This window comes from Toxotes jaculatrix, chromosome 1 (genome assembly GCF_017976425.1).
Source record: "Toxotes jaculatrix isolate fToxJac2 chromosome 1, fToxJac2.pri, whole genome shotgun sequence".
NCBI classification, from domain to species: domain Eukaryota; kingdom Metazoa; phylum Chordata; class Actinopteri; family Toxotidae; genus Toxotes; species Toxotes jaculatrix.
In genome coordinates this window covers 2591988-2612726 of record NC_054394.1, presented here as the reverse complement: position 1 = coordinate 2612726, position 20739 = coordinate 2591988, and the positions used below count along the sequence as shown (strand labels likewise).

At 42.2% G+C, this 20739-nt stretch overlaps 1 protein-coding gene across 1 annotated transcript in view; it reads right to left on the bottom strand.

Annotated features, from left to right (window-relative positions):
* Positions 1–20739, bottom strand: part of adamts17 (ADAM metallopeptidase with thrombospondin type 1 motif, 17) — a 130509-nt gene that overhangs the window by 105451 nt on the left and 4319 nt on the right. Inside the window, exons 3-4 of the mRNA XM_041043646.1 lie at positions 12829–13000; positions 1637–1812 (exon numbers count right to left, since the gene is read on the bottom strand). Coding sequence (XP_040899580.1) covers positions 1637–1812; positions 12829–13000 — 348 coding nt within the window. The remainder of the gene's footprint in view (positions 1–1636; positions 1813–12828; positions 13001–20739) is intronic.

Below are 20739 nucleotides of genomic sequence, written 5' to 3'. Positions count from 1 at the left end.
GTGTTTTCTCACTGAAGCGCACACATTTGGTTCACACTGTTCTGTCACTATCATTGTAGATAGGTTGTATGAATTCATTTTTCTTTGTCTTTGAGTTACCCTGTCTGCTGCATAAGTCCTCCTTCCTGGTTTGGCCAAAAGAGGAGGCTGAGGGTGGAGTCCGGTTAAATGCAGAGGCCCAGGAATTGGACCAGACCATGAGCTGCATCAGCATGGGGGGGAATGGTGTTTCTTTGTGTTGAGTTCTAGTTATTTTCTTTGCTATTTTCCCCTACTTGTCGTTAATGGTCTGATCAGTCAGTATATATGTCTCCCCCATGGCTCATTTTAGGTTTTGTTACCACTGTAACTGATTAGATTCTGTTTGGTTGATGTCTTTAAAATTTTAGTTAGTTCCTTATTTTCATTCATTTGTATTTTTGGCAGTTTTCTTTGGGTGAAACAAAGCCCTTTTCTTTTTTTTCTTTTTTTTTTCTTTTTTTTTTTTTTTAAAAAAAAGGTCCCTAACACTGTCATAGAAATAGCCAGGCAAGTACGTGCACACAAACACTCACATACAGACACAAACTCACACAGAGACACGCTTTCTCACAGAACATACTGCATGCAGTGTCACGCAATAGCCCAAGCCAAGTAAGCTCAAATGGGCATCTTCCAAGATGGCTTCCAAAGAAGAATAAATAAAAGCTGTGTTTGACTGAAAAAAGACAAAACAGATGATACTGCTGTTCTGTATCCAGTCCCAAAATGCCACACTACAGTCACACTGCTCTAACACTGAGAGCCACTGCAACTCACGCAGTGCTAAATGATTAGTACCTTATTAACAGTTAACACAAAAATACCAATCATTCTCTACTGTTCATTCCCTGATCTCTGTTTTTACTGTTGTGCGACATTCTGTAGACTAACTGATTGATCAGTTTCATTGACAGCTTAATCAGTAATGGAAACATTCAGTGGTGATACATGTTCACTGTCCTCCCCAGCTTCTTACTGTGCACGTCTCTCCTCTCCCCCCAGCTCTGGCCTCCAGAGCCTGAGCCAAAGCTAGAAGGCTCCCCTGTGCTGTTCTGAGTACTAAGCAGGTTTATTCAGTTGGCTGGTCGAGGCTGTTGTTATAGAGAGCTGCATGGGTGACAAAATAGGGATGTGGTTCTGGCTCATCTCCATCACTAGTGGAAAACAGCCAGCACCCGACAGTGAGCACCACTTACATGCACACCAGTATCCTGGTTTTTGCTTCATATTTGGGATATAATAAAACCCTTTACATGTGATTGTGACAGTATCCAAGTGTGTGATCATCTGCACCAGATCAGGTTCCTCTTTGAATCTTTCACATCCAGGAACTCTGTCATTACTTCACTGAGTGAAATGCCTCAACAGTAGAAGATTAAAGGATATGTTCGCATTTTTTAAGGTCTATCTTAAAACAAGTTAGGCAAGTTAGACAAATCAAAGACAGCAAAATTCCCCTTTTTTTAACTATATCCCCCATCACAGCTAAGCAAGGAAACGGTCTGTGTAACCACAGAGAGGAAATTTAGTACTAAATACACAACAACTTTGGAAAATAGCAATTTGATTTGTTTAACACAGTGAGGCGTACTCTACTTGTGTCTGGGATTCTTACCATGTTCATGACAGTGAGCAGGAACCTCTGTGCGGCCTCAGCACCGTGGTACTGCACCATGTCCGAGTCTGCCACCACCACCGTCTCCACAGTGTATGCTTCGTGCAGGCGAATGGCGTTTCTTTTCCCACGACCCTCCTCGACTACTCTTGACCTCTTCTCCTTCTTCTTCCCAACTGCAAACAAGGAAAACAGACAGACGAGAAGACCGGGGTTAGAAACGCTACACCGGCAGTCAAAGTACCTCAGTGACTCACACTGCTGTGACTGAGTAGCTTTTTCACTAATGTGCTTTTCAACATCATGCCATACAATTTCTCCAAGCTGTGTTATTCACATATTGAGAGAAAACATAATGGAAACTGGTGTGAATAGATTTTTTTTAAAACACACCCTGATGTCATGGTACCCATTTCTTCTTCTACTGTAAACAAAGCTTTCATATCCTGCTCCCACTCCATGTTAGAGGACTCCACTCCACAAGCATGACCCAAAAATGAAACGAGTTGTCAGACGCTCTTCTCCATATCACTGATGTAACCCACGGTTATCTGACCTCTCTCATTAACAAGGCATTTTCACCCACAGAACTGCTGCTCATTCAGTGTTTTGTTTTTCCCAGCATTCTCTGCAGACTAAATCCCAAGAGAGCAGCAGTTTCTGAGACACTCAGACCACACCATCTGGCACCAACCATCATTCCATGGTCACAGTCACTGAGATCACATCTCTTCCCCATTCTCATGTTAGATCTAAACAACAGTGTCAGCTCTCGGCCACGTCTGTGTGCTTCTATGCACCGAGCTGCTGCCAAAGGCCAAGCAGGTGCACAGGTGTACCCAATAAAGTGACCAATGGCAAAACAAGTCAGAATTTTCTGAAATGGTCTTAGCGATGTCTTTGAATGAGAAGGGTTTCTAGCATACTTTCCACATGTACAGAGGGATTAAATAATTAAAATCTAAAACGCACTTTTCAGCAGCTGTAGAGTCTGGATCACTGTTAGGGTAAAGTGTACAGTGAGACAGTCAGACAGAGAAACTAAGTCAGGTGTATGGACTGACAGCTATGACTCAAGGGGGGGGGGGGGGGGGGGGGGGGTTAATGCTCTATCTGGACTGACTAGTGTTATAGGAGCAGGGCCTGGCTCTGGGTTTTCTTGGTGCTGCTGACTCCCACATACCCCAGATGTTTTGCATTTCAACAAAAACCACTGATTGCTTAAGGATCAAAATAGCCATGACAACAAGAATCAGAGGGCAACAATCAGGCAACTGAATATTTTCAGTGGTCATCAGAAACAGGTGGTAAGCTGAGACTGAAGCACGAAACTGCTACTAAAAAACCTGCTGTGTGGGGCAGGGAGTGGAACCTCTGGATGTTCTGACTGCCAGCCAAATTGTGTCTCTAATGACATGAACAGAAAACAGCCAAGTAGTGAAAATCCCCTTTAAACTGTAACAAAGTAACCTCTGCAGCTCAGACAGCACCCAGCCCACAGGACGAGAAAGAGCTGACTGAAGTCTCAGTAAACTTCAGACGAAGCAGCTGTTGCATTGTCTGAGCTTCTACTTTTCTCTCTGACTGATCACTGTACAGGTGAATCCAGCTGAAATCGCAGCACAGCTGTTGTCTTTAACTTCTGTGTGCGTTGATGTTGACGTCACGGTTATAAAATCAGGATTTTAGCAGCAGCTTGGAAAAGGCTTTGCAGTGACTGCTGGTTAACGTGTTTCTTAATGAGCCACCGTTTTCACTCACTATTTCTGTTCCATTGTCTGAGAACAGAAACAGAGAAACATGTAAATGAGAACAGCTTCATTGGGAATTCAGCTGTCGTATTAAATGACTGTATATGTGAACACAGACAGCAGGAGAAAAGCGAGCAGACAAAGGCCTGAAAACAGCTGACATTAGGAACAATACAAACACAATGCAGTGATGATGATGACTGTTAATTAGCTTATTGTGTCATCTGGTAGCATTTATCAACTTTTCAAGCAACTTTAGCTACTTTCCATTGGAAGTAGTTGTTTACAGCAGTTGCACAACAGTTTTAAACTATGTCCTCAATTTCTCACGTTGACCATACACGGTCCAGCCATTTACTAGGTTTTGACATAGTCCTATTACCCTTCAAACAGCCCCCTCCATCACATGTTCTATGTACAGCTGTAACCCTTTTGCCAGAACAGAACTCAGCCCTGGATCCCGTTCAGTGCCATCCTTTTCAAAATTCTTTTCTTTTTCAAGCTCTGCATTGAAACCAGACTGTCAGTACCTCCGGAAGCAGGAAGTGATCTAATGGTCTGGGATGTTGGATTTGGAGGAGTCCAAATAGCAAGTATGAAATTCAGTCCAAGATGTTTAGGGTTAAAGTAAGAGCAAAACCATCTGCTGAGTAAAGCAGCTGAATTTTCGAGAAAATGCCAGCAAGCGGACCTTCAGGTTTTTTTTTTTATTTGTCTGACTACTTGGTTAGAAAAACAAATAATGCTGACTATTAGTGACCTTCAAAAGTTCAGTTATAACCAACTTGTTTGAGCTGTCCAACATGACCATTCACATGTGGAGTGTCCTTGATCACTTGGCTCAGGAGTGGAGCTACCATGCAGAAACTCTATAATAAAGCACCCCAACAAGGCCCCATCACGATGGAAGTGACAGCTTATAGAAAAGGCAGCTGAGAGTCAGGGGTCCTGCCTGCTCAGAACTTTATGGGAGAACACTGCCTCATAGAATGAGTGGATCGCTACCGCTGCTCAGGCCTGTACTAATTACTGTTGTTTAGAGATTCTCATATGAAACTTCCACTAATGTCAGAGAGACAATATTTTGTGGAAAAGAAAGCAAATGCTTGTTTCATTATGCTGACCTATCTTTCCCTGACCTGCATTGAGCTTACAAAAGATGAATGTTTAATTACATGACAAAAGGAATACTCTAACATTTTGAGAAAGGAAAGGTCAAGCATTTTAGGAAGTCCACTTCCTTGCTGTCTTGGACAGCATTAGATTTTAGAAGACTGATATTCATTTTATCTCTGTGTGTCCAGTACAAAGATGGGTCCAAGACTTATGTAGCCTATATTAGAAAGTAAAGGGAAACTACTAGTCTGACACAGAAGACATAGCGTGAGCAGCAGCAGCAGCAGCAGCTCTGGTGCTACATGGTTCCACTGTCTTTTACATTTAATTTTGGAGAAATGTCATTAAAAACATAGCATAAATTCTTTTGGCTACAAGGGCCTGGATGTGCTGGCTCTTCCAACAAGTGTTCTTCAACGTCCTTCTCTTCTTTTATTTAGTATTTGTCCTGCTCCATGCAGTAAAATGGTAGCTTCTGTGGTTGCGTTGGATACAGTCGTCCTTGTTGTGACGTGACAACACAGCAGTTTGCTCAATTAGGATCAAGAGCACTGCTGGCAACCCCTGAAAGTTCCTGGAACTTGTATTTAGTGTCACCTCTTGAGTAGAGTCTAAATTTAGTTACAGGATTTTATCCCCAAAGTGGGCGGAGAACAGACAGAACCTATTACAATAGATCTATGCTATGTTATGTTCCTTCATGTTCTTGCAGTGGAAAAGGGTTACGATTCTTGTTAATACTGAGGATGTTGTCATGGTTACAGATTGTCATTTGTCATTTCTGATTAGCTGTCAATCTGAAGAGGGCGGGTCTTACATAACAGGAGCCTGTCAGAGGGCAGACAGCAGGGAGTCAAGTGTGGAAAAAGAATAGAGGAGAATGTCGTGCTGACACTGTGACAGACAATGAATGACGTCCCTCATCCCTGACATATTTTGGCCTAGTTTCCATCTGCATCTATTTAAATGAGCAGAAAGCAGCTCAGGACCGGAGCGGGCTGACCCAGCCACACAGTCTAGTGAGTTAAGGTCTGGCCTGTTAGTAGCTGGTATGGCCAAAAGACTCTGTGGTAATTAAATCCTCTAGACCTAAACCAGATCTTTTTTTACCTGTGTTACCAGATGTGTCTTCACAAAATAGAGCCAGAAGCAGAATCTCGTATCGTATCCGTGATATACAGTTAGAATCAGGAAGCTATGGTTGTAAAATAAGATCAGAAGTTTGACGTGATGCTTTTATGTGGATTTACAGTAACCAGATTACTGCAGTGCATGTAAACATGTTGTCCCATTATGTAATCTGATTTCTGAGAGCAGCCTGGTTGCTTGCGTGTCCGTGTGTTCCTGCCTCTGAGACTGTCAGCCTGTCCATGGGTTTGATGTTTTCACATGCAGGAAGAAAAGGCAGAGATTCTAATATGCCATGACAAACTAAATTAGCCTCCTGCAGTTTTTTTTTTTCCCAGAGGCATCCATGAGGGAAACCCTTGTGATTCGTCCCACTCGGCGTAAGACTATCTCCTGAGCACCAGAGGGAGTGGAGGTAAGGTGCTCTTGACTTGGTCTCCAGCCATGAAGGAAGCAGACGCCTGGGCTTCATCGTTGCTTTAACTTCCTTTGGGCTTTTCCCACTGTCTCAGATTCCATTCATGAAGAAGGAATTTCATTACTGCAGACAGGACAGAACAGGCCACTGCTATAAGAATTATAATTAAAAAGTCTCCTGGTTCAGTTGTCAAGAGCAGAAAGGTCTGTATGTATCGTGGATCAAGGCCGACTGATTTATCTGCACAAGTGATATCAGTATTATCAGTGTTGAATAAGGGCTTGGATTACACATTTAAATCCACATTCCCTCAGCAAGCAGACCTTCAGCCTGCACTCCATTACTGCAGAGTGCTATCTTAACAGTTGTAACCCTGCCTTTCTCTCAGGTCATCACCATCAACCCCATTCTGTCACCCTCTCTTTCACCACTCATCTCCATTCCCATTCACTAATCATCCAGATCCCCGGTTCCCCAGCCACTCCAACCCATATCCTCTTTGACCTTTCCTTCACCCTCTTTCCCACAGACCCTACAACTATCAGCTCCATCTCTGCTCTGGGTTTCTGCTCTGTGGTTACTCTGATATCTTTGCTCATTACTTTATGAGGGCAGATGTTAACCCTCGATTGACCAATCAAACTAAACTATGGTATATTCGCCTGCACTGATTCTTTAATTCTAAACATGCATAAATCAGTTTTATGAACAGAATATTGTTATTTCTTGTTCAGCTGATATACTTTAAAAAAAGATGCAAAAGTGAAAACTTATTGGCTGACATAAGCAGCTGACTACATTGACGTTACCTGAACGCTTGTGGCTATGTAGAGGTAGAAATTATACATTCGACTTGGGCCTGTCATTTCAAACTCCTGTTCAAACACAGAGAACATTTATTTTAGTTGAAGGGGGAAATCCCACAGTTTCCACAGACCAGGCTAAACATAGCTGAATTTTCTTTTAGTGTGTGTAAAATGATACACAAAACATTTAGAGCAGTGATTCCCGACTGGTGGGCTGCATGGGGGAAAAAAAAAACAAAAAAAAAAACAAGAATTAACACTTTACTTTTAGATATTGTGAACTTCTAGGACAGCAGGTCCTGGGAGGAGTCTTGCTATGATGTGCAACTTTACAGTACAACTTCTATCCTGCCTATTGACGCTGGCTGTGTTGGTCACATGACCCACGCCTTGCATGTCCACTGACTGCGACAGAAATAATTAAGGAAGAATGGATGGATGGGGAAAAAAAATGAACGGGAGTTAATTGAGTCTATGTGTGGACTGTGACTGAATGTCTAATGACCCTGAGGCTAAACCAGTTGGCAGCAGTTTGTTGGAAAGGTGCAGCCATAACAAACACAGAGGGCCCTGTCTGGAGGTCCATGACAGCACATAAGTTAAAATCCATCAGTGATGCAGCTTGTGACACTACAGATTTTTTTTAATTTAAACACCCCAAATGCAAAGCGGGGTGAACGGTCTGTGTGGGAGTCTCAAGCGCACCTGATATTTTGGTTCATGTCGGTGCAGCAGTGCAGGGCTGAGTGAAGTAGAAGATAAATCAGAGGATGTGGTGATTAATAAATCTGCTCTCAGCTGCTCACATCACTGCTCTCATGGCTCTGAAACAACTGAGCCGCTCATAGTGAAGTACGACTACAACAGCTCAGTGAATGGAAAGACACTTCACCAGGAGATCATGCTGCTGTGGGAACATGCAGCCTCCAACTTTCACTGTAATCACTCATTTTAAATGTCAGTATAGCCAACCTCACAGCAAACATGAAACACTAGTTTTGCTGTGTCTGTATTAAAACAAACTCAGTAACAAATAAAGTGTTTCATTAAAAATAAATATTAAGTCAACTGTCCATAAATTATAGGCATTTATATACGTTCACAAGTGAATTTCACGCTTCAGAGCTATGAGCCAGTCTGGCAAAACAGACCCGGCGCGTAAACAGAGCAGACCATGGAAAAGAGCCGGGATCACACATGGCTCACTGACCCGGTGGGCACACACACACACACACACGCTCCGGCTAGAATGCCAGTGGATCATCTCTGCCAGTCACAACGGAACCGGAACGCGACACAGCCGGATGCTACAGTCATCTCAGATTGCCAATCTGATCGACGCTCGATCAGTATAATTTTTGCTGTCTAACTAGGACATGTATGCCTCTGCCATAAGACAGCTGAGGGTTTAAAGTTACGTTTACATTTAGCCTTACTCACCAAATACACTGTGTATTCTTGATCTCTAACAAACGTCATGAGTTCACTCCCTTCCCCATTAAACATTTTCAAAGCTGATTTTTTTGGTATTTTCATTAAGTATTGTTTACATCCATGTTTACGAGCTTGCAGTCTTCCTCTTCCTTGCCTTTGTTGGCACATTGCTGCATATCCTGAAATGCTGCACACCACAGGTGACCTTTAAGTCAAGCTTCTTGATGTTATAGGCAATTTTTTTGTTTGTTTTGTTTTTCTGAAATGTTGGAGTTTTCTTCTGAAATCATACACAAACACTGTTCAGTCACTCTTCATCTTCCTCCAGGCTCTTATGCAATACGACACACTTACTTCCATCCAAGCAGACCAGCAGACTAAACTGCTGCTGTACAAAGAATGCATGAGAGAGAGAGAGAGAGAGAGAGAGAGAGAGAGAGAGAGATGTGAATTCCTCTGGACATGAGGGCGAAGAAGAGAACAGAACTGCAGGAATGGAACAGAGAGAACTAGCAGAGTCCAGACAGACATGAATGCAAAGGAAAGAATTTTTAATCTGACACTTTCCTCCATCCATCTCACATCAGGACTCCAGGTGCAAACACGCATGCATACATTTAGAAGAATCATCTAATCAGCTGCGTCTCTCTGGAGCTGGACAACCACACCCTCCCATTAAACACTCTGCTGCTACCACTCATAGTTGGATCTGGGACCCACCCAAACAAGCCGACGGGAATGTCAGATATCCTTGAAGGGGTTCCAAGAAGTTCCCCCAGCAGGATCAGGACTAGTTTAACTCCACTGTGAGATTGTTCACTATAAATGATGTCTATTAAGGATGGTGGTTCTACAAATCATTCATCAACTTCCCACACAGCAGAATGGGAGTGTATAATGTGAAGATATTTGTAACTGTGTCGTGAAAACCTATTAAAAAAAAAAACTTCTCAACCTTTCAGTGAAGGCTGAAAACAAACAGAGAGGAGCTGCAGTCTGACACACACACACACAGCTCTGCAGGTTTTTCTTCTTTCCTTCTAAAAAGGAGGTTTCACTTATTGTGTATGCCCCAGTTATGAACATATGGAAAAAATTTATTTATACAGGTTGTCAAAAGTGCTGGTGGTCTTTAGCTTGGGTGGTGTTATGTAACTCTGGGGGTGCAGCTCAGCTCTCAGGGTCAAGCTGCTCTGGTTAATGACCGTGCACAGGGGAAACATAGAGAACGTCTGAGAGGGAGTTTTAATTGTCTGCGAGCAAACAGAAGGATAAGACCAGACAGAGCAGCCGTCCCTGCAGCTCAGCAGCTTGTCCGCTCGTGTCTGTCTGCTTATGGTGGAGAAGTGTGCTGGTGATTTTTCGTTTCTCCACTCGTCACGGTAGGTTCGCAAATGATCTTGAGCAGGAACGGCCTGCTCCTCGCTCACAGTCATGCCTCGTGTTCACCGAGCACAAAGTAGCGACATCCTGTAGACAACCGGGAGGTTGGAGGTTAAAGGTTAAACAGTTCATTTGCAACTTGTCAGTGCTGGAGGCTTTGACTGTTTATTTTCTAAACACTGTCACACCTCCCGCCAATCATATGAGCCATAGACTTAATTAAATACAGGTGTATTCAATTAATGAAAAATGGGTGACTTCCTTTCTTAAGAATGTGGTGACACTGCACAGATTGAATTTACAGCTCACTGAGGTCCAGTCACAACGTAACAGCAGTGCGTTCTCCTGCTTCGACACCTGCATTAACATGTGTTTTTCCTGATAGGATATCCAGACACAGATCAGCACTACATGTCAGCTAACATTTTTGTTATTTTTGGCTCGTCTCAAAATGAATACTTTCGCCTCTAATGTGGCTCTGCCTCAGAGAAGAGTCTGTGAAACTAAAACATATCTACTGAGAAGTTAGTAAAGCAAGCAAACCTGCAGCAGACTTTTAATTCAGGATCCTGGCTGTGCGATGTGGTTCCTTGGCTTCACTCATTGATTCTGCCTCCAGAACAGTGCTCTGCTCAGAGAAATGTTTGGATAACTATAACTCCAGTCTGCAACTAATTAAACTTTTCCATGACTTCCCGAGCTGGTCGTTAGTGCGTTTGACTGGATCCTGTGTTCAGGTGTGTGCTCCACGCTACAGAAGCTGCCATCTCTCAAAAACTGGGCAACCAGCTTTGAAGAAAAAAAAAAAAAAAAACATCCTCACTACAAAAAAAAAAAAGATAATCTTGGCACAGATGCACCAAGAGTTAGGAAAATATGAACATCATTAATGTAAAAGAGCAGAGAGCGGGGTTTGCTTTGTGTCTGATGGCGTTAACAGCGAGAGGCTCAGCAGGTTCCAACAAGAACTTTGCAGAAAAGAGATACACATTAAATAAGGAAACATCTGCATTCCACACAGCCTTTCTTGCAACACACTGGAGCTGAATGAACATCAAAGCATGGCAGATAGCAGTAAATGCTGCTCTGAAACCTATGATTTATTAGCATTGCTTCCCTGGGATGTTCAACTGGCCCATTTCAGCTTGGAGGGTGGAGAGGCAGACAGTAGTTCATTCACACAGCTCATTGCGAGCACATCACTGCAGAGGGATTTGGAAGATGTTTCAGGGTTTTTGAGGTGAGTGTAAAGAACATTCCCAAGATTCTGAAAAATCACACGAATCCCATCCTCTGTAATTTGATCCATGTGTATGAAGCCACTTCTCTGCCAAAAAGATTTAAGCAAAAAAAAAAAAAAAATCCTTTCTGTGTCTGCAAAGCACCGTTTGTAAAAGTGTAAGAAGGAATGTAACGAGTATTTTTACAATGATGATTCAGGAAAGTTCTATTGAGCAGTTCAGTTTCTGGCTTATCAGTTAAAAACACTGCAACAGAGGAGTCTGACAGTGAAGCTGTTACAATCACTGCATGAATTTATATGGCATTACCCATGAGGCAGGAGCTATGGCAGTGCTATCAGTAGGGTAATGCGAGATTATTCAAAAATTTGGTTGAATTTCTTTCAGTTTTCATCTGTCGCTTCTATCAGTTTTGACAGTTTTCTCCCACTATGATGGCTGAAGAAACATGAGTCAGTCAGACACTGGAACGGGCTGAAAACAAAAGTATCCTGATGAACTCATTCATCTGGACGTCAAACTGAAAGCGGGTGCATCTAAAATGCTGAAGCTGAGGTGGGTCTGTAAACTCTGAGGGATGTTTACAACAGTTCGTATAACCTGATCTCAGCTTTTAACTAGGTGATTACAGTGTTAGAACCACAGAGAGGAACTTACGGCCAAAACTATGAAAATGAGAGACAAGTCGCAACAAACCACAATTATCCTTAAACTGTTGATGGTGAAAATGCTGCATAATGACACACGATAAACTGTTACCAATTACTAGTATTTCTTCCGTTCTTTCGTGGGTCTCACATATTTCTTTGCTCACTGATTGCTGACACACACTGGCCAAGTCTTTGTTTGTCCAATAATTCATGCAACTCTCAGAGTAGTGAAACTCCAGTGCAGGAGAATTATGCAAAGTTCAAAACAAATCCTACACTGAGCTGTGAGGAAATGTTAGGATTTGTGGCTGCTGTTGAATGTTACAACAGGATCAGGGAGCGTATATTTGAACACTGCATGAAATTCTGCATACGTGGAATCTAAAGGAGCATCTGCACAGATGAACCGGCACATGAATGCATGTGTACTGCCGGTGTACTTTACAACTGCGAATTAAGAATGATGTACGAATGCAGCAACTTTATATTTCCTGAGTTCTCAACTGTAATTATCCTTATCCTCTGTGTTTACATTCAGCCTGGTACAACTGCTAATGCTAACACTAGTGGGGCACTGAATGAACTCTACAGGACCATCAGCGAGCTTCAGACATCTCACCCCAACAGCTTTTTCAGTATCACCTGGACACCTGGTTCTGCCAAAAACAACTACCTCCCAGTGGCACTCACACCCATCACCACTAAGTGACTTAAGAAGCTGATACTGAGGAACATGAACCTCAAAGTACCCACATCACTGGATCCACAACTGCCCTCCCCCTGACTCTATCCCTGCCACACACACACTCCTTTGGAGCATCAGCAGCTTTGCTATGAAGACAGTCAACTGCATCAAGCACCAAAGCAAGGACCAATCCCCCCCCCACCAAAATGCCCTCCTTACCACAACCACAGTTAGAAAGTTGTCACTGTTTGCAAGATTCTCATTCTACGTTTTACACTGATTTTCTGTTTTCATGCTTTTGTGTTTTTTATTTATTTAGCACCATTCAGCACCATCAGCCCCAGAGAAACAAAATTTCATCCTTACTGAGAACTTTTACATGGATGGGTTGATAATAGAGAGATCTCATTTGAACCTTCACAGATCATTATTTATACCTTGAAAAATAGCACTGTTCACTACATCCATCATTGCATAGGTGGCTGGTGTCTCATTTTTCATGATCTCAGCAAATGTTGTTATCAGTGTGACCATAATCCCACTTCTTGAACCATCCGGTCGACTTCTTTGTGTCACTCACCTTGTATAGTCCCACAGTAGCTGGATTGATCAGCCTCTGGAGCAGAGCTGGTCTTGGCAGAGCGTCGGTGTCGCAACAGCTGGTGTTTAAGTCCTGAGAACGACTGTGACGGGTCGTTTTCACCCACCGGCTGGATGAACAGGCTGTCCTCCCCGATCTGGATGAGCCCAGTCTGTGCAGAAACCAGAGACAAGAACAAGATGAAAGTGTGACGATCCCCAGGAGGAGACTGGTTTCAGAGTAAAGAAAAGTAGAATTTTAATAGATAGGTTTATATACATATACAGTATATTTATCTTCTGTTTTCTTTGCGAGACTGAATGTGGATGGCTCTAATGCTCCACTTGCACATAATATTTCTGTCAGCTGAAAACACCTAGGCTTCTTTGTCTGTGAAGATCCTTAGTCATGTCCAAGAAGATTTCAATAAAGGGCAACTGGCCTTAGTCATAGACGTTTCACATCTCATCCAAGAGGCTCCTTCAGTTCTGACTGACATGGATTAGAGGCGTAATTTCCTCGAGAACTCTTGTTGGATATCTAGGTTTCTAACAACTAAAACTGAAACTGACATGATCTATTATTATTAAAAAACACAGCACAACTCCAAGCAATGTCTTGACACTGTGTCATCATGTTAAGGATTTCAGATTTAGTACCAATGTCCCTGTGCAGAGACCAAAACCTGTGCTCACTGACTGGATATGGCAGCTTGTGATACAGCTGAAAATCCTGCACAGGAGCTGTGGGTGGATGGATATAGTGTTGAGGACAAAAAAAAATAGTTCCAGTAAACAACATCTTCTAAAATCACAAATTGTCATTTTTACATTTCTGTTTGTTTGTATGTTTTAAATAAATGACATGCATGTAAATAAGCCTTTATCATAGCAGGAAAAACACAGAGGTTGCTAATAACATCAACAATGGTTCTAGTAAGCCTTGAAGGAAGTGAACCACATCCCAACTCCACCTCTGTTCTTACACAGGCAGGAAACTGATAACAGTCTGAACACCTCAGTGTCTCAAAGAACTATTCCTTTAAAGCAATAACCCTTCTTACATCACATATAGTTTCATGAAGACAAGATATTAAATTATAAATGCTGCATTCGCATTTTTGTCAATAAGGCCACTGTCTTTAATGCCTTCTCTTTGATTATTGTCCAATGCTACCATCCCTGTAGGAGAATATTAACTGTTATTTACTGTTATTTTATTTTACCTGAAATATATGCACAAGTAATTTTTTTTTTTAACCCTGAGTAGTGTCTGCAGGTATTCCTCTCATGCTGCATGCAGATGCCAAACCAGGGACCAAAACCAATTGTGATCACAACTTCTCATATAGCCTACCATACAGCAGTGAGCACACAGCAAAAACCGTTCTTCAGTCTGTAGTCAGTTACAGTAAATAAAGCTCAACACTTTCCTCTCTAAACAATCTGAATCACTTTCTTGGGAAATCCTTGCAGCGTGCAGGAAGGTGTGTCTCGTAGCAAACAGGCTGGTGTGTAATAAATTAAAGAGCAATCTAGTGAGCAACAGTTCCCACCAAGAAATGTAAACAACTTATAGAAACCCACTTTGTACATTTTGTGTCCCCGGTCTGTTTGACACATTTACAGTGTCTACAAGTGATCACGTTCATCATCCCTCTGCTGTGACTGGCCAATCCCATTTCCTGTTGAAAGCTGAAGCTTTTAAAGTAGGTCAAAAGAAAATGTGCTGGAGGGTGGCAGTCACAGTGCATGCTTTTGGTGAGTCAACACTATCAGGAGTGGTCTCTTCTTCACGCTCCGCACCTAGTGTCTCACAGAGCTAAGAGTCTAAAAGCTCCAACAGCGGCCCCTGTAGCTCATCACGCTCCTAACAACCAACTGTCCAAAACGTTTTAACCACAAATCATCTTCTGAGTGCGAGCTTAAGACATGACAGTAATACAACAGGATCACAGGATAGGTTAGTGTGTAGGACTGGGTGTTACTTGTTCTGATACAGATTCCAAGACGATCCTATTTAATTATGTCTACATTAAAAATGCAAAACATTTGATTCATTAATATGATTTCAAAGAGCACCATTATACCAAACCTCCCAACTGTAAGAGGTGGGATGCAGTGATGCTCTAGGACAGATGTTCTATGAGTCTACAGTACAAACACACCATGGCCATGTCCCAACACACCATACAGTCAGAATATGTAGCCAAAGTACAGTAGCTGGGATGTTCCCATCTGGGAGGTGCACATGCTAAATTCATTACTCTTCTGAGGCAAAAGCAGCAACAGCACTAACTTACCCGTGTCGGTCAAGTTTTTCAAAGAATGTAATAAATTCATCTGTAAATATTAAGCATTGAAAACATAATTACAAAACTTTACAGCTGACACAACAAAATAAACTGGCTATATTGCCCGTTATGTCACTTTTATTGCTCAGCCAGAGTAGCAGAGTATTTAATGGCACCATGAAAACAACATGACAGTGTAAAAGGGGCATGGAGAGAATTATCACCCGAATCTGCAAACTCCCCTCAGCTTCATAGAGCTCTGTAGGGAGTCTCAAATTCACTCTTTTGGTTCACGCTCACTGATCTCATATCTTAGTCTTCAGTGAAACAGCTCTAAAAGCCTCACTGTATACTACATTCATCAGGTGGCCAGAAACATGAGTCCAATGAATGACCATGTTGCTCTGTTACAGACAGGTCGTCAGTTACAGGGCTGACACAGAGACAGACAACCATACATGCTCACATTCACACCAATTGGCAATTTAGAGCCGCCGGTTAACCTAAACAGCATGCTTTTGGTCTGTGGGAAGAAACCAGAGCAACCAAAGGAAACCAACGCAGGCTCACAGAGAAAATTAAGAAATATTCTTTAAAAAAACAAAAAAAACAATTTGTTAAAAGCTGAGCAGCTGTTTTGTACTAGTCGGAGGTGTGAGATAGTTTTTTTGGTTTTCAGGGTATTTCTGACAGACAAGATAATAACTCAGGAATGTTGCTTTCCTCAGTGGTTTTCAATGAGACATAAATTTGATGGCTCCAAATTTCTTGTCCTCTGCACCTCAGTCGCCTTCCTAGTGACTCTGCACACTAGCAGCACCACCAACTGTGCTCACAGTTGGTGTTAGCTGCACCCCACAGCTGTAGGAGCTCAGTCAATGTGTGACAGTGGTGGGAAAATTATATGATGGCAACAGTGGAGCCTGGTCGGATAAAAAAAAAAAAAAAGGGTCAACATTTGGAACCACTTCAAATATTATCCCTAACTAATATTCTTTTGTTCTTTGTGTGCCACCAAAACATCTCTGACTCACAAAGCATGGATTCTACAAGACCTCTGAGGGTATCTGGAAGGTATCTGTATCTGGAACCAAGAGCAGCAGAGTAAGCAGCAGAACCTTGAGGTCCTGTGAGCTGCCAAGGGGAGTCGCCTCAGATCAGACCTGGGCCATATTCAGACAGACATTTGTCCTGCGTTAAAACAACACAAGGGGCTGCTTTGGTGGGGGTGTATTGTGTCATGTACTGGTGAGGCCATGATATACGATCTGGGGAGTCTGGATGGAGGAAAAGGCTTGCATGTGCACTTGCACTTAAGTGACTGGCCAGCGCAGTGCTTTGTCAGATGATGTTGCATTGTGTTGCAGCAAAAGCTGAACCGGGTCCAGTGTGTCAGGGTCGTTTTGGAAGAATGAAGGCCACACCCTTTCAGACAGTCTGGAAGTTAATCATCATTCTTTCATAATGAAGAAATTCTATCCAATCAATACCATCCTGTACTCTTTACAACACAGATTTGTGAGGTTTCTGCAAACAACAGAGGACAAAGACAAACAACACAATGCACAGGCAGCAGTCACAGTGCAGCCACAATGAACAGGCCTGCTCTGACAAGAGCAGCGAGGTATGCCATAAAATATGGCAGTAACTCAGTCTGTTCCAGCGTTTCTGCAGACATTCTGCTCCCAGCTGAGCCCCGAGGCTAACAAATTCTGTTAACCAGCAAAATGTGGACTGGAGGATGAATTAAAGCATTTCTAATGCTCCACAAACATGGGGACGATGTATTCTTAGGCATTAGCTGGAGGAGGTATATCACAACCATTCAAAGATAGCTGTGGTTGGAGAGACCTGAGACGATTTCATCTCGTAGGTATTACAGTGAGTCAGGTATGAGTTCTGTGCATGATATGAGTACTGTGAGGGAACCTAAATGTTAGAACTCGTGCTCTTTCCCATGCTTTCTGTTTATTATTAGGTTTCGCTACAATCTGTGTGTATAATGAAACCATGTTGTTCCCTGCTGTAATATTTCCGCTGCTTTAATGTCCCAGTTTCTCCACACAGATAAATAAACTTCTATCTCAGCTTACATTTAAGTCTGGGATTAGGCCAAGCTTCAATTGCTCTGCTGGGGTTAGGGTTATCTGATGCCATGGTAGAAGTTCTACAAACATGGTTTTAAGATGCTATTTATAGAAGTGGACAGTGGAGAAAGATGAACAGCAACCACGCACACCTACATGACCTACAACCACTGTACTCACAGTGGGGTTTTAAAGTTTCAGCATTCCCTTAATGCTGACAAAAGACTCTTGAGTGGATAAGTGATTAGTTTTCTAGGTGAAAAAGTAATAAGAGCTGCAGAAATTAGTCTTGAGACTTTTAGATACAACTCTTAAATGACAATGTTGGTAGATATTTTTTTTTTGCTCTCATTTGACAGAAGCTAACAGGTTCCCTGCTCATGCCAAGCAAGGATAATAACACACTGGACCAAACTACTGGATTTTCTCATCTGAGTATGGATTTTCTATCAGACAGTAAAAACTGTGTTTCCTTCCTTTAAAGCCAACAAACCAGTCTTTGAGCAAACAAAACACAAGATGCTCTGCTCTGATCTCCCTATCAGGACAACATCTTTTATCAGGATCTGGCACAAAAACTACTTGGTCTCCAACAAACAACAGCACATCATTTACGTGACCACCAGAGGTCTTTGTCACTGCAGCATAAACACAGGTCATTTAGGCATTTGAACAAATTACTGACTCTCTTGTTTTTCTTGGGCGGACAGTCTCCAACTGTCGGAGCATTCCTCGTAACGTTGGGCAATATGATGATATATACTGTCAGAAAAGTTTGTCAGCCGTCAGATTTCGCAATTCCACTTCCACAATGTCAAAGAATGCTACAAATATTAAACCACACACAACAAGAGTGAAAACGCAAACATTTAGGGAAATACACCAGAAATCCAGCAAATACCAAAACCCATATAAACAAGGAAAAGTCATGCAAAAAGACCGGGGGGGGGGGGGGGGGGGTGATGGGGCAGCAGGGTTACAGATGCATTTGTTCCCATAAGGCTCTATGTACCTCACCAAGAAGAACGCTGTATTCATATTTTATATTTTTCAGGTTTATCTACAATATTTGTGTTTGGAAATTTACTTTGACAGTTTCTGAGATGTGAGGACCCGCCTGCCGGGTGAGACCAGAGAGACATCTCAGCAGCTCCCAGTCCAGCTCCTGAGATGATCAGGAGCTGGACTGCTGGTCTTATCTCAACAAACATGCTGGCTCTGTTTTTTTGCTCTCATTTGACAGAAGCTAACAGGTTCCCTGCTCATGCCAAGCAAGGATAATAACACACTGGACCAAACTACTGGATTTTCTCATCTGAGTATGGATTTTCTATCAGACAGTAAAAACTGTGTTTCCTTCCTTTAAAGCCAACAAACCAGTCTTTGAGCAAACAAAACACAAGATGCTCTGCTCTGATCTCCCTATCAGGACAACATCTTTTATCAGGATCTGGCACAAAAACTACTTGGTCTCCAACAAACAACAGCACATCATTTACGTGACCACCAGAGGTCTTTGTCACTGCAGCATAAACACAGGTCATTTAGGCATTTGAACAAATTACTGACTCTCTTGTTTTTCTTGGGCGGACAGTCTCCAACTGTCGGAGCATTCCTCGTAACGTTGGGCAATATGATGATATATACTGTCAGAAAAGTTTGTCAGCCGTCAGATTTCGCAATTCCACTTCCACAATGTCAAAGAATGCTACAAATATTAAACCACACACAACAAGAGTGAAAACGCAAACATTTAGGGAAATACACCAGAAATCCAGCAAATACCAAAACCCATATAAACAAGGAAAAGTCATGCAAAAAGACCGGGGGGGGGGGGGGGGGGGGTGATGGGGCAGCAGGGTTACAGATGCATTTGTTCCCATAAGGCTCTATGTACCTCACCAAGAAGAACGCTGTATTCATATTTTATATTTTTCAGGTTTATCTACAATATTTGTGTTTGGAAATTTACTTTGACAGTTTCTGAGATGTGAGGACCCGCCTGCCGGGTGAGACCAGAGAGACATCTCAGCAGCTCCCAGTCCAGCTCCTGAGATGATCAGGAGCTGGACTGCTGGTCTTATCTCAACAAACATGCTGGCTCTGTTGTCTGTAGCTTTTTTAAATATGTTATAATGCCTTCTGAAAGACAAAATTGGGATTATTATTGATTTTTTTTTTTTTTTTTTGCTTAAACTTTGCTTTAATTTCTATCCATTTTACATGTGTACCTTCTACTACACTGACTATCAGATTTTTTTCCCAACCAAGTTGTTGATGTCAATAAGAATGATTAACAATTACATATAGTCTTCCTGTCTTGCTGAGCTTGGACTCAGCAGCTCAACTGGGCTGTGGTGACTGCACACTGTTTTACACACTAGCATAACAATCTTTATTTAAAGGTCCACAAACTCTTCCACACTAGTGTTATTTTGATATTTCACTAAAATGAATCAATACCATGACAGAGGATTTTATCCTCTGTCCAGATATTAGCTTTATAAATATGATATATTACTGTTATTATTTACCACCTGGCAGTTATATGCCTCCGCCAACGGGTCAAGTAACAGCTTACATCCATGTCTTTCCAGACTCATATACAATACGTGGTGAAGGCTCTCAAAGAATTTAATAAAAAGTACCAAGTTTATTTTGTCATAATCGGTGTGTATATTCTAACCCTAACCTCTGACCTCCTACTCCTAATCAGTTCATCCTTGATTCCAAATGGACATTTGTGCCAGAGGCAATGAGATTACCCCCCAGGCGACTGAAGCTAAAATACATGTAAAGAAGTCACAGTGCTTCTGAGAGAATGTCCTTTGGACAGATGTAACAAAATGAGAACTTTTTCAGCTCTATGTTCACAGAAGAAGAAAACTGAAGCTTTCAAAGAGCTCCATCCCCTCTGTGAAAGATGGACGAGGATCAGTTATGTCATCTGGCTGATTTGCCGCATCTTTCACAAAGTCCATCGAATCTGTGCAGAGTAAAATGAAATCAGAAGATCACCAAGACATTCTGGGGTGAAACATACTGTCCAGGTGTTCACATAAAATAGTGCTTTTCCTTTCTAAGTGGAAGGATACCAACACTTTCAGCCACGTCTGTTCATCACCTATGATGATGGCTGTTGTGGTACATAAGGAAGTGTCAGTGCCTCCACTTGTCCTGTTTACTCCACTGCATTAACACATGCCCTGCTGGAAGCACTAATACAATCCAACTGGTCCACTGCCACTACTCTGCTCCACTCACACAAATATCAGAAAACATCACCCGCACAAGAACAAGGTGTCAGCAGGCTCTGCTTGGTTTGAGCCTCAGCCAAACACATGCTGCTGATTTAACTACTCAAATAAAAGTTACTAAAAGTGCCACTGTGCAACCATGACAAATGAATGAAAGTGTGTGTGTGTGTGTGTGTGTGCTAATGTGCAAGGGCTGTTGCTTTTTAGTCAAGATTAAATTTCCCACATTCAAACACTCTTTCTAACATGGGAAAAAAATAAAACATTCAAACTG